This window comes from Rhinatrema bivittatum, chromosome 1 (genome assembly GCF_901001135.1).
Source record: "Rhinatrema bivittatum chromosome 1, aRhiBiv1.1, whole genome shotgun sequence".
Classification (NCBI taxonomy): Eukaryota; Metazoa; Chordata; class Amphibia; order Gymnophiona; family Rhinatrematidae; genus Rhinatrema; species Rhinatrema bivittatum.
In genome coordinates this window covers 187,413,362-187,428,128 of record NC_042615.1, presented here as the reverse complement: position 1 = coordinate 187,428,128, position 14,767 = coordinate 187,413,362, and the positions used below count along the sequence as shown (strand labels likewise).

Below are 14,767 nucleotides of genomic sequence, written 5' to 3'. Positions count from 1 at the left end.
GGGTAAAAATTTCATGTCAGGCTTCGTTTTGGGTCGTCCCCCCCCAGTGGAAATTTTGTTTTTCCCGTGGTTAGGGGGTGTTTTTTTTTCGGGGACCCCAATTTTCGGGTTAGTGCACGCTATCGAGAGTTAGCGTGCACTAACTCAAAAATGAATTTTTGCCAAAATTTCAGAAAAAAAAAAAATCAATCGTTTTTTGGTTCTCCCGAACCATTCCGAATTAGGCAATTTTGTTGACATTGCCTAATTCGGAAAAAACGATTGCACATCCCTATTATCTATATGTACAGTAATTTTGTTCTTTATGATAGCTTCTACCATTTTGTCTGGTACTGATCACTGATCTCTAGTTTCCTGGATCACCCCAGAACCCTTTTTAAAAATTGGTGTTGCATTGGCATTCGTCCAATCTTCAGCTACCGTAGAGGATTGTAAAGATAGTTTACACATTACTAACAGTATGTCTGCAATTTCATTTTTTAGTTCCTTCAACACTCTGCGATGTATACCATCTGGTCCAGGTGATTTGCTACTCTTTAGTTTTCAATTTGTTTTATTATAACTTCCAGGTTCACAGGGATTTGTTTCAGTTCCTTTGAATCATCGCTTCTGAATATCATTTCTGGCATGGGTAACTCCTTAATATATGGATATCTACATCCCAACATACATCTTATATAACAAAAAAAATTGTTTACAGAAAAGCTTTTTGGATCTACATGCTTCATATAGTAACACCATTTGGAATAAATGAAGAATTAAACTGGTCAGCTTTGGTATAGGAATTTTGTTTAAAACAAATCTTTTGAAAGTTTTGCATCTCAACTACATCAGCTGATTGGCTCTTTTGGATCAGTTATATTGATACAATTGGTTTCTTCATTGACTTCTGTTCTCATTGGTTAGTTTCAGGTCACATGATGGAAATATAAACTAAGAAATGGATATTAGTTGTCGCTCTGCTTACATATTCAGTGAGTGTCTCAAGCAAAAGAGATGAGGATTACAGCATTGGACTCAGCATTGGATAATCGGCACCACAAAAAAAAGACAACTTCCCCATACAAAGGATTTAATTCGATACATGGCCTCATTGGGAGGGCAGTAAGCTATTTTTTTTTATGCCGTTCTATACTTGATGCTAGAAGATTATCATGTCACGAACTGGCAGGGCAGTAAGCCATCATCTTTCAATGCCATTTTTAAGCTTGACGCCAGAAGATTATTTCATGAATTGATATTAGATTAATGTAGGAGAGCCACTTTTGAACAATTTTTCAAGAAATTATTTTTTGAATTTTCACAAAAATCGTTTTCAATAAAAATATGGACATAAAAGTGAGGAAGGAGGTTGGTAGTTCATGGTTATATTAAACTGTGGGACTTTTGAGTACCAGGATGGTAACAGCCTTTGCGTTATATGAAACCAGCAATCTCTTTCATAAAAATTAAATTTTAAAAAATTGTTTTAGAATAATTAATAAAAAAAATAATTTTTGTTATATAAGATGTATGTTTGAATGTAGATATCCATAGTATTGTTTTGTTCATTTCTGGAAGATTGAGGACTGTTATAGTATTAACAAAAATAAATTGTTTCCTAGTGGTTATTTTTAATATAAGTATCTCCTTTGCTTCATTCGTCACTGAGGAAGATGTAAAGAATTCACTTAGTCTCTCCTCTATGGTCTTATCTTCCCTTAGTGCCCCCTTTTACCCTTTGATCATCTAGTGATCCAACAGACTCCCTTCACAGGCTGTTTGAATGTACCTGAAAAAGTTTTTATTATGAGTTTTTGCTTCCTTGGCAAGTTTCTTTTCAAATTCTCTCCTTGCCTTTCTTACCAATGCTTTGCATGTAATTTTCCAGTGCTGTTTCCTTCATTTGGATCTTTTCCATTTTTTGAAAAAAACCAAGTTTGCTTACCGTAAACGGTGTTTCCGTAGATAGCAGGATGAATTAGCCATGCTGTCATGGGAACTGTCACTCAGGTCCGGGAGGCGGAGCTTTACCAAGCAGAGGCCAGAGTTTTGCTCTCTGCGGCTGCGCGTGTGTTCCTGCGCAGGAAAGTAAGAGATTCTCCTCAGTCTGTGATTAAGCTGTAATGTAGTTGAAGAGACGGCGACTGCCAGGGAGGAGGGAGGGTCAGCATGGCTAATTCATCCTGCTATCTACGGAAACACCGTTTACGGTAAGCAAACTTGCTTTTTCCCGTTGATAGCAGGGCTGAATTAGCCATGCTGTCATGGGAGTCCCAAGCTCTCGATCACGTTGCTTGTGATGTGTAGAGGCGTACGTGATCCATATTAGTGCGGCAGTCACCGTGGACAGGAGGATAGAGATTGCAGGATTGCTTGCCCTATCTTCGCATCAGTGGCTGCTTGTTGATCAAGGCAGTAGTGGGATGTGAAGGTATGGAGCGATGAGCATGTAGCTGCTTACAAATGTCTATAGGCTGTACATTTTTAAGGTGTGCCAAGGAGGCCGCCACTGCTCTGACTTGGTGAGCTTTGGGAACAGAATGTAGATGTAATTTCTGTTTTTCTTAGCAGAATTTGATGCACTGTGCTATCCAGCTGGAGATGGTGCATTTAGCCACTGGTAGTCCAGGTGCTTTCGGGTCGAAAGAGACAAATAGCTGAGAAACACGGGAGTCCGAGTGTGTTCTTTCTTTGTAGTATGCCAACGCTCTTTTGCAGTCCAGTGTATGCAGTAGTTTTTCCCTATCATTAGAGTGAGGTTTAGGGGAAAAGATGGGTAGTTCTATGGTTTGATTGAGATGGAATTGAGAAACCACTTTTGGCAGGAAGGATGGGTGAGTCCGGAGAACTACCTTTTGGTGATAAAACTGTAAATATGGAGCATAGTGGACTAAGGCTTGTAATTCACTGACTCAGCGCGCTGATGTTACCGCTACCAGGAATACTACCTTCCATGTAAGGAATTTCATGTGTGCCGAGTCCATGGGTTCAAACGGGGAAAGCATGAGCTGTTCAAGAACTATGTTGAGGTTCCATGGAACTGGAGGCTTAGAAATTGGAGGACGAAGGTGAGTTAACCCTTTAATGAAACGAGAGAGTAAGGGGTGATTGGAGATAGGAATATTGTTAACTAGGCTATGATATGCCCCTATGGCACTAAGATGAACCCTAATGGATAATGTTGCTAGACCAGCTGTGTATAGTATATGAAGATAGTCCATGAGTAGTTCGGGTGAGCAGTCCAATGGTGTTATGCCCTTGGAAGTGCACCAGGTAGAGTAGCACTTCCATTTATAGCTATAATTTTTCCTAGTTGAGAGTTTCCTGGATTCCAACAAGATGAACTGCGTTGAAGTGGAAACTCCCTGTTCTGTTAGAAGGAGCCATTCAATCTCCATGCTGTCAAATGGAGAGATGAGTGTAGTGGGTGCAGGAGTGTCCCCTGTTCTTGGAACAGTAGATCTGGGCGATTCGGTAGTCGAATTGGGTCTTTGATGGATAATCGTAGAAGGAAACTGTACCACAGCTGTCTGGGCCAGGCTGGGGCTACGAGTATCAGTTGAGCCTTGTCGGCTATGCACTTTTGAATTGTTCTGGTAATGAGTGGTATGGGAGGAAAGGCATACAGGAGGTCCTTTGTCCACGGAATGAGGAAGGCATCCTGAGCGATTCTGAGCGGACTGGGTCTTATTGAGCAGAAGTTGATAACTTGAGCATTGATTTCCGTTGCAAAGAGATCTATCGAGGGTGTCCCCCTTGTTTGAAGATGTCGTGGGCTATCTCTGCATTGACTGCCCATTCGTGAGGATGAAAGATGCGACTTAGCCTGTCCACTCTCGTATTCGCTACTCCCGGTAGTTAAGTTGCTTGCAGATGTATGCAATGTCAATGAGCGTGTTTGAAGATTATCAGGGTCTCCTTGCATAGGGACCATGAACCGGACCCTCCTTGTTTGTTGATGTAAAACATCGCCACTTGATTGTCTGTGTAGATCATGATGCTGCGGCCCTTCAGGTGGTCTTGAAACACTTGTGGTGCATTTCGAATCGCTGAGTTCCAATAAATTTATTTCAAGGGTCTTCTCGGACATTGTCCATAAACATTGTTTCGTAAATCTCAAGATGTGCTCCCCATCCCTTGTGAGACGCATCTGTGGTTAAGACTGCGTTGTGAGGGAGGCAGGCTGAATAATGCTCCCTTGGAAAGGATGGAGTCCAGGAGCCACCATGCTATGTCCTTTCTCATCTTGGATGTTAGCGATAGTCTATGTGTCAATGGTTGTGAATGTTGTTTCCATTGATGTTTTAAGCCCCATTGCAGGCATCGCATATGTAGACTGGTGTTTGGGACCATGAAAATTGCTGCTGCCATGTGACCTAGGACTATTAAAACTTGTCTCGCCTAAGGCCTTTGAGTTTGGTTCAACAAATGGAGGAGTTGACGCATTTGTGTTGCCCGGTCTTTTGGTAGGTATGCCCGGTTGAGAGTTGTGTCCAGACATGTCCATATGAATTGTAGCTTTTGTGTTGGCTGTAGATTTGATTTCTGAAAATTGATCGCCAGCCCCAATTCCTGTAAGCACTCTATTACCCGTCAGAGGTGATCGATCAAAACGTTCGGAGTCGAGGCTATTATCAACCAATCGTCCAGATATGGAAAGATGGTCATACCCTTTGTCTGAGATGAGCCACCACCACTACCATGCATTTCATGAAAACCCTGGGTGCAGCATAGTCCAAAGGGGAGAACCTTGTACTGGTAATGACGCCTGTAGCGAAAGCATAGGTAACACCAAGAGGATGGATGGATTGGAATGTGTGTGTAAGCATCCTTCAGATTGATGGAACACATCCAATCATTGGGTTGAATCAGAGGTAGGATCGATTTCAATGATACCATCTTGAATTTTTCTTTGGTCATGAACTTGTTCAACTCTCAAAGATCCAGTATGGGACAAAGGCCACCCGACTTCTTGGAAATGAGGAAATATGGGGAATAAAACCCTAAGTTTCGGGCTTTCGGAGAAATCAGTTGTATGGCTTGTTGTTTGTGAAGTAAAGCAATCTCCTCCCCGAGTTGTATTTGGGACCTTTGAAGCCTTTGAATTGAAATTGAATTGAATTGAAAGGTGAGGTGTCGTACGATCTCTAAAACCCATTGATCGGATGTTATTCTCTCCCAGGCTGCTAGGCAAGAATTTATTTATTTTTAATTTTTATATACCAATGTTCTTGTAAGAAATACAAATCACTCCGGTTTACATAAAACAGCTCTGCCGGGTGGTGCTTTATGCTGTGGTGGTGGCTGAGGTCTTAAAAAGATGGTGTCGATTTTACCGGGGCTGCCGGTTGTTGGGTCGGCTGCCTCTGGTTTCATGACTTACCCCTACGTTGATTTGGGGTCTGTTGTTGAGTTTGAGGACGCTGGTAAGATGGGTAAAACGGTGTACGAAATGACTGGTAAAACATGTAGGGTCTACGGGCATATGATTGTTGGCGATTAGAGCCATAGTATCGATGTGAAGTTGAGTATTGAGGTTGCGATGTCAAGGTCTGAACCGCTAGAGCTTCATCTTTTAATTTGCCTACTATTTCCCGATAGCGTTCTCCAAATAAATTAATTGTCTCCTGTACACGGGAGGTTAGCTAGCTTTTCATGCAGATCTTCCCGTATGGTACTAGAACGCAGCCATGGCATTCTGCGGGCTGCAATGGCTGTTGCAGACGCCCTGGAAGATGTCTCAAATCCTTCATATATCGCCCTCAAAAGGTGTCTAGAACACTTTTCCATATCATGGAGAGGTGGTGGTACCTGGTCTCCAGTCGAGGTAAGCATACCTTTTGTGGCTTGTATGCAGTCATATAGATATTTTACCATATATTTATTTTTAACTTTTATATACCGACATTCTTGCATTAAATGCAAATCATGCCGGTTTACAGTGAAACAAAAAAAGCAGGAAAAAATTCCTTAGTCGAATACAATGAAACAGCTTAGTTAACAAAGGAAACAAAAATAAATTATTACATATACACAAAGGTTTGCACGAAGGGGTGCACAAAGGGGAGAGCCCCTTTGTCGCGCCCCTTCGGCGCGCAACGCCTGGTGTTGAGGCTGTCTTAACTGTCCGATGTTAGTGACATCATGGGGGGGCAGGTCTAATGATCGCAGCACTTACATTGCTGCTTCTTTCCAGTTCCAGGTGAAGATCAAGCTGTTTCCTTCACTTCCCCTCCCATGACTGTGGGGTGAGAAGCGCTGCTGGGTGCCCCTTGATGTTATCTGGCTTCCCACACGCGACGCCTGGTGTTGAGGCTGTCTTAACTGTCCGATGTTAGTGACGTCAACTGATAGAACTGATGGTGCATAATGTGGGCGTTTAACATTGCATTTTGGTACATCTTTCTTCCAAACTCATCTAGACATCGGTTGTCTTTGCCTGGTGGATAGGAGGTATGTGTCTTTGCTTTCTTAAATCTTTGCATCGCAGACTTGACCACAATTGATACGTGCGGTAATTGTGGCATAGTGTAGGGTGTTGTTTTTCGCATGCGGAATTTTATATCTATCTTCCTTGAAATCGCTGACAGAGAGTATGGTGTTTCCCAGGATTTCTGTAAGATGCTATGTAAGACGTCTTGCGGTGGAAGAGACGTGGGTTCTCCTGGAGCATCAAAAATCTTCAGGAGACCCATGGTTTCCGTTCTAGGATCAGTCTCCTTTTTGGACCTCTAGGTGTAATATCATACCCAGTTTTTCTAAAGATTTCGGGTAAGTGAGGTCCTCTGGAGGGGAATACGGTTCCTGCGGTTGTTCTTGTGGGTCTGATGGGAACCCGGTAGACAAGGATGGTGATGTTTGTGGAGACATGGAGTCCATTGGCGTGTCTGGATTTTGAATTGGTGAAGTTGGGCGACATCTTACTGGAGATGATGGAGGCTCCACCGATGGTTCCCTGGAAATATGTATATTCTGTTCTGGGGAACTTGCAAAGGGGTCGTTAGACATCTTAAAGGATGATTCAAGGGTTTCAAAAAAATCCTGCTAACAACTGGAATAACTGAAAAAATGCCTCTTTTGTTTGAGGAGGCATTGCTGAACGACCGGTTTGTTTAGGTATCTCACGTGCCTTAGGCTCCACTAGAAATGGTTGAGGTAGAGTATGTGGGACATCATGCTTCTTCCCTCTATTGCCTTCTGTAGTCTTAGTGGAATTATGTGAGGATGTAGAGGCATTGGAGGAAGTAACTTGTATTACTTCCTTGTTTGATCTGTGTATAGGTTTGGAACCTTGTGTATGAGAAGAAATAGAAATAGAAGGGCTTACTTCCCAACCTCTAATTGTTTGTGAAGCCTTTTTATGGTGTGAGTGATGAGAATGCCTATGGTGATGGCCCGACGAGGTTTCTGTGTGGGTCCTCTTTCCTGACAGTGATCGTCTTCTATGTTTTGGTCTGTATCCTTTAGAATGGATTTTGAGGATCATGAACTAAAAGAGTGGTTTGGTGTTGAATCTTTAGAGGTTGAATGGGATACCCCTGGAAACTCATGCCGTCTTTTTAAATCATGTTGTATTTGGTGAGATGATTGTTTTGGCTTATTTGTTGCCTTTTGCGCCATGTGCGCCTACTTTCCATCATTGGCGTGGTTGTTTGTGCAGCATGCGCCGTATCTTGTGCGCCGTATCCTTCTGTGCCATCGGCGCCATAGTGTGTTCCTGTGGCGCCGGGCTCCACAATGCACTGTGTGTCGGTTGCTTTGTGGCATGCTTCTGCGCGCCGTGTACGCCTCTTGTGTCATTGTCGGCGCCACCTACGCCACTTGCACCGCTCCCGGTGTCTTGTGTGCATGGTGTTTTGAGGACGGCGCCATCTTTAATAGTGAGGCCGAATCCTTGTCCCAGTCCCTCGGATCAGGTCCCTGATCCGATAGCCTAGGGTGTCGTGACAAGTCCATACCTCCAGGCCTGGAGGGTCTAGGATCCCACGACGCTGCTCTTTTAAGTAATGGGGCCGGTTTTGTCGAAGGCCCTGGTGAAGAGTGAGCCTCAGAAGGCTCCGACAAATTTAAGAGCTCTCATCCTATAGGCCAGCTGTTTTTGGGCCCTAGGTGACATTCGGGCCAAAATTCACAGTCTCTTTGACTGTGATTTGACCCGAGGCACCGGTAACATCGGTCATGGCCATCCATGACCGACATTACCCTCCCACACCTGCAGGGTTTAAAGCCAGATTTCTTAGACATTTTGTGAAAAAACAAAAACACAGAGGAGAAAAACAGCTCTGCGTGCGATCCCGCGCGCGGAAAGAACAGACCGAGGAGAATCTCTTATTTTCCTGCACGGGAAAACATGCGCAGCCACAAAGAGCGAAACTCTGGCCTCTGCTTGGTAAAGCTCCGCCTCCCGGACCTGAATGACAGTTCCCATGACAACATGGCTAATTCAGCCCTGCTATCAATGGGAAATGTTCTTTTAACTATACTAGCCTCTCTCACCTCGTCTTTTAACCATGCAGGTAGTCATTTAGCCTTCTTTCCATCTTTTGTAATGTTGAGATTACTTACCTGATAATCTCCTTTTCCTTAGTGTAGACAGATGGACTCAGAACAAGTGAGGTATAGTGTGCTTGTGCTAGCAGTTGGAGACAGATCTGACGTCAGCACGGGTACATATACCCCCACAGGAAGTGAAGCAACTCAGTAATCTTCCTTGCAAAAGCTGTTATGGATATATGTGTACTGACGATCAATGAATTAGTGAAACAGGATTCCCCTGACCGATTGATAGTAGCTGGAGACCGCCAGCGCTTCCAACCGAAAGGCGTCGACACCTGGTAGAATGGACGCTCTTATGTAAGAAAATGACATGGCGTACCTTGAATCGGTGAAACCCATGTACACCGGCAGCCGGGCGGGATGCTGAGTCCATCTGTCTACACTAAGGAAAAGGAGATTATCAGGTAAGTAATCTCAACATTTCCTAGCGTGTAGCCAGATGGATTCAGAACAAGTGGGATGTACAAAAGCTTTACTCCCGGACTGGGCGGGAGGCTGCCTGAGGACCGCGTAGGACTGCCCTCGCAAATGCTGTGTCCTCCCTGGCCTGAACATCCAGACGGTAAAATCTGGAAAAGGAATGGAGGGAGGACCATGTCGCCGCCTTACATATCTCTGCGGGTGACAGCATCCTAGATTCTGCCCAAGAGGCCGCCTGCGCTCTGGTGGAGTGAGCCTTGACCTGCAGAGGTGGTGACTTCCCGGCCTCTACGTAGGCCGCTCTGACAACTTCCTTGATCCAGCGGGCGATGGTGGGCCGAGAGGCCGCTTCCCCTTGCTTCTTCCCGCTGTGGAGGACGAACAGATGGTCCGTCTTACGTACTGCTTCTGTCTTTTCTAGGTATCTGGGCAGCAATCTGCCGATGTCAAGATGGCGTAGCAAACGCCCTTCTTCTGATTTCTTCAAACCCGCCGTGGTTGGCAAAGATATGGTCTGGTTGAGGTGAAATTGTGAGACTACTTTAGGTAAGAAAGAAGGAACCGTGCGAAGATGGATAGCCTCTGGAGTGATTCTGAGAAATTTGTAAGTAGAAAGTAGAAAATAGAAAGTAGATTTGGAAAACACACTCAGCGAGCATGCAGGAGCTCCAAACTGCTTTGGAGACGGAAATTACTGAGTTGCTTCACTTCCTGTGGGGGTATATGTACCCATGCTGACGTCAGATCCGTCTCCAACTGCTAGCACGAGCACACTATACCCCACTTGTTCTGAGTCCATCTGGCTACACGCTAGGAAATGATGGATTCAATCTGGTCTGAGCTTCCACGATGGTATTTTTAAACAAGGTCCATGCATGCTGTAAACCTTGGCAGCTGCTCCTTTCAGTATTTTTTTCCTTAACCATTTTTCTCACAATATCCTTTTTGAAAGTTAAATGCTATCACAGTAGATTTCTTTAATGTCTTCCCTCCGGTTATTAAGTCCAAATTTGATCATGTTATGATCACTATTGCCAAATAGCCCCAAAACTATTACTTCTTGCACCAAATCATGTGTTTCACTGAGGACTAGGTATAAAATAGCTCCCCTCCAGCCTTGTTGGTTCTTGAATCAGCCGCTCCTTAAAGCAGTCATTTATTTCATCTAGAAACTTCTCCTCTTTAGCATGTCCTGATGTGAGACATTTATCCGGTCAATACTAGGATAATTAAAATCACCTGTTATCACTGTGTTGTTAATTTTGTTAGCTTCCCTAATTTCTGCTAGTTTTCACTGTAATTTGTATCTTTCTGCTGTAAGTTTTCCAGGAACAGTAGAACAGAGGCAATCTAATTTTATTTTTTTTTACTTAAAATAACTATCAGCTCTGACAAATATGTCTATATGCTGCAGCTGCTGTTGCTTTTTTTAGGATTCATGTCCTTGGGCAACAAAAGTAAATATATAGAAAAACAAAACAGGCTTTCAAGCATGGGTTCTCTCTGCCAAATGAAAATGTAAACAAATTGTGGGTGCAGCAGTAAACAGCTGCCCCTTACTAAAGCTTGCCTCGATTTTCTGGAATGGATTTAAATTACCACAGAAGCAGCATAGCCTTGGAGGCCAGGCCCTCGCACTTTCATTTTCTATTTAAACACAGAGACCAAAAATACAGCGAAAGAGTTCCAGAGCAGCAGAAGAAATCAAGCAGTAGAAGCACAACAAGGAAGCATTTTCAGAGTTGGTACAAAAATTGTTTTTAAGTTTTGAAATTATGATGTTAACTCTATTGTTGTGACATGAGAATTTCTGCAGATTCAATATAATCATGTTTTATTTAACTTCTCTCCTAAAAGAAAGACAACCTGGCTCCCTTAGTGCTAGTGCAAAAAAGCATATGCCTAGTAGCAACTAGTGTTAACTCCTGCAGATGCCAGACTACATAAAGTCAACCGAGATCTCCTCCAAGAGTTCCAGTTGCAAATCACTTAGATACTTAAGTACCATCTTTTTCAAACACTCAAAAATGAACACTAGAGCCTTAAACGTCTGTTTATAACAGGGAGCTAGTACAAATTTGCATAGTTTGGTTATCCTAAAAAACAAACTTGGTTGGGACACTCAAGGACCAGTGTCCTCAGATAAGGCACTTAAGACCAAATCTGTATGATTAACCAGGTGTTTCTGTGAGGGTCTTGAGAGTGAAGTCCAATTAAGTTTATTGCAGAATATGTCTGACTGTGTTGGGTGGGAGTTGTTTCACTATATGATGGATTATAGGCTTGTGTTTTATGATTATTCATATTGTATCACTGTTGTATATGATTTTTATAATATGAGCTAATTGTTTTTATTTTTATATTGTATAGTAATCCAGTTTAAAGTAAAAAATTTAAAGGTGAGAAATCAAGTTTATAAGAAAGCAAATAATAGATAAATAAATAAGCAAGTAGTTCTTATTTATTTAATAGTTTTTATATACCGACGTTCAAAGATATCATGTCGGTGTACATTGAACAAAAACATTACGCCAAAGGCGTTTGACATAAAACGCGTTGGGAAATATAAGTTCAAACTATAGGGACAGCATTGTATAAGAAGTTTACAGTGTAGCAACAGTGATATATAATATTTAACAGATAACAGTGCAAAATAATATATACAAGATAAAAGAACAACGGTATGTACGAGTAACAGTGTAAGCTGAAATAAACAGGATAAAGAACAGCGGAAAGTGTTAAAACTGAGGGAGAGTTTAGGTATCGAGGGGTGGGGAAAAGAGATTTTCTTGGGATCAAATGAATACAAATACCAAATGAATATCTATTGAAGAAACTCTGAAATCCAGATCTGTCTGTGTCACTAGAGGACCTATCCTAGGAATGACTTTTCAAGCTCAAAAACACATTTCTGTTTTTTTTGCTTATTTCTTGGGGGTGGGGGAATCACCTAAAGCCTAACAGTATGCTTCACAATCAGTTTACAAATGCAATAACTGACTTTAGCATGTGCATTAAAAAATGGTCACTAATTCCATTGTGTTGAAGGCACAAGGCTGGAAAGTACTCAGAAGCATGTTACTAAATCCTGTAATGCATAATCTATTGTGTGTTATCACTATAATTGTATTTAATGCACAAGTGAACAGCTTGCCTAACAATGGTGATTCCTAAATCCAGTCTTTGAGGCCCTCAATTACCCTCAAAATCAAACCAGACATCTATAGATTAAATAGGGTTCTGGACAGGTGGAAAATCTCAGGCACTGACTAGAATTTCATTCCCGGCATTTGCCCAACACCACTAAGATGGATATGCAGCAGCAACCACTGAACATACCACAAGGAAGACAGGCTGTTGCAGGTCGCCAAGAAGAAGTGCAGCAGCGGCTCAGCATAGGTCCTGCCAGTTATCAATGTGGTACAAATGCTGCTTGGGTTCAGCTTGACTCCCACCAAGCTCATAGAAGTAGCAACCCCACGGTAAAGTGGAGGGGGGAAGGAGTTTGGCATAGGAAGGAAGAAAGGAGGGGAAGAAGATAGAAGAAAAAAGGAAACAGAAAAGCATAAAATAAAAATATTCTCCCTAGAACCCAAAAGATAAGGAAATACACAGCATAAAATAAGCCAACAGCAACATAAAAAAATGGAAGAAGAAAAAAATAACAGCAAAAAAAAAAATAAAGAAATTAAAGAAAAAAATATATTTGACTAGCTCCTAACATTTCTAAATATTTTCCACCTTGTTCTTAGATCATATGTAAGCAAATTATTTTATGAATATTCATTAATTTTAATTATTAATTAATTATTTCAATTATCTTATTTATTTAATTAATACTATTTAATTAATTGATTTTAATTATTAATTTAACTATGGATTAATTAATTAATTATTGTTAATTATAGCACTATTGTTTTTATGTTATATTCTCTGTTATTAAATGTTTCCATGTATGAAGTTGTTCAATGTACACCGGAGTGAAGGCTTCTCGCTATACTTCTGTATAAAAAAGAATCTAAATAAATAAATAAATAAATTATGGGCTACCCCAAAACAGATTTATTTGGTGGCGGTTGTATAACAGGGGAGACCTCAAAGAACAGATTTGAAAACCATTGCTCCAAAATATACAGGATGCAGAGTCCAGCAACATCCAAAAAAAGTTACTCAGATTTTAATATATGCACCTTCCGTTGAAAGCTGTTTGAAAAATATAAAGACCTTTTGCATTATGGTGACTAGAAAAACGAGTAGGAAAAAATATTTTTGAATACTTACAATCTTTCAAGAAGTCTTAGTCCAGCAAAGGAGCCATTCTTCAACTCTAGTATTTTATTATTGTTGAGAATCCTGTATAAAAATAAAAATCACAAAATCAAGTAAAATTATTTCTAGTTCATAACCTTAAAATCAAAGGAATTCCATTTATGTCATATGCACAAAGTATAAACTAAAGACAGGATATTAAATAGAGATATCATATCAAACAGATCTGATCAGTTTCTTTGATTGGGTGGCATAGATCATAGGTGTGTACTGAATCTAGCATACTTGCAGTTCAGCAAAACACTTTTGCAACTACCTAGAACAGAAAGCTCATAAACTGAGAAGTCTAGGAGTATGCCCAATATGGCAAATCAGATTAGAAATTCATCAAGTGATAAGAAACACTCGTGGAAGGTCACATGGAGGAAAGAGCGTTTATTGGTGAATTACTTCAAGAATTTGATCCATGGGCTAGTTCTATTCTATATATCTAAGACACTGAAAAGGGTATTTATTTATTTATTTATTTATTTATTGCTTTTATGCTTTTTTGTCATTTTTTGGCAGTGAGGGTTACAGTTATTCTGTTCAGGTTATTTTTTGTCTTTTTTTTCTTACTTTACTTTTTTGTTCTTTGCATTATTTTTGACTCTTTGCTATCTCTTTCCCTCCCCTTCCTCTGACTTCTCTCCCCCTATCTGTTCCCTGACCCTTCTCTTTAAGCTGCATCCCTTCCCTATAACACCTTCCTTCTTGCTAGTCATCCTCCAGGTCTTCTCCCATCCCCCACCCCCTAGGGATCCCCATGTTTAAATGGTCTGGTGGAATGAGGAAACTCCAGGTCGCAGCATCAATAATTAAATGGGCCAGCTGCAGAAGCAGTAGCTGCACCTCTCTTCAAGCCCAAGTTTGGGCTGGCTGTTACAACAGTGGCATTTCTCCCTGGGTCTGACTGGCACCAAACACCTATTTTGAAGAACTTGAGCGTCCTGGTACACAGGACTTTTTTCAGCCCTTGAACAGTTCTGCACTGGCTTGTTTTGGTGGGCCTGTGTATTTTTACTACTAAAGTTTTACCATCTAACAAAACGAAAGGTCCATACAAGGTGGAACCAAGCCATATGGTAAGTACAGGATGTGCGTTTTGATTTGGAATGTGCTGGACTTGTGATTACTGTTTAAGAGATGTTTTGTTTTCAAGAATTGTGAGAGTCGCAGTTTGACACATGTGATATTGGTCACTTTTGTTGGATGTAGACAGAACCTGCAGGACCACCCTTCCATACAAAGCATCCCCATCTCTGGAATGTACTACAGTACTGCTGAAGCAGATCTACTACTGTAGAAATTGCCCTGCCTTCATTTATACCAAGCAAAAGATTTCTTTGGTTTTGTTTCACTGGCTTTGCTAGCTGCTAGTTTTTGGTCACATTTCAAACCTTTAAGGGCACCACTCCACCTTCAGGTATTAGGAGCTCTATACATAGAGAGAACATTTTATAAGGCATTTACACAGGTGTATTGCCCTGGCTGGAAACTA

General features: G+C 41.5%; 1 protein-coding gene across 3 annotated transcripts in view; it reads right to left on the bottom strand.

The window, feature by feature from the left end:
- Nucleotides 1-14,767, bottom strand: part of ADGRA3 (adhesion G protein-coupled receptor A3) — a 462,035-nt gene that overhangs the window by 392,083 nt on the left and 55,185 nt on the right. For all 3 annotated transcript variants that reach the window (XM_029590300.1, XM_029590282.1, XM_029590290.1), the window contains exon 2: nucleotides 13,240-13,311. In XM_029590300.1, coding sequence (XP_029446160.1) covers nucleotides 13,240-13,311 — 72 coding nt within the window. The remainder of the gene's footprint in view (nucleotides 1-13,239; nucleotides 13,312-14,767) is intronic.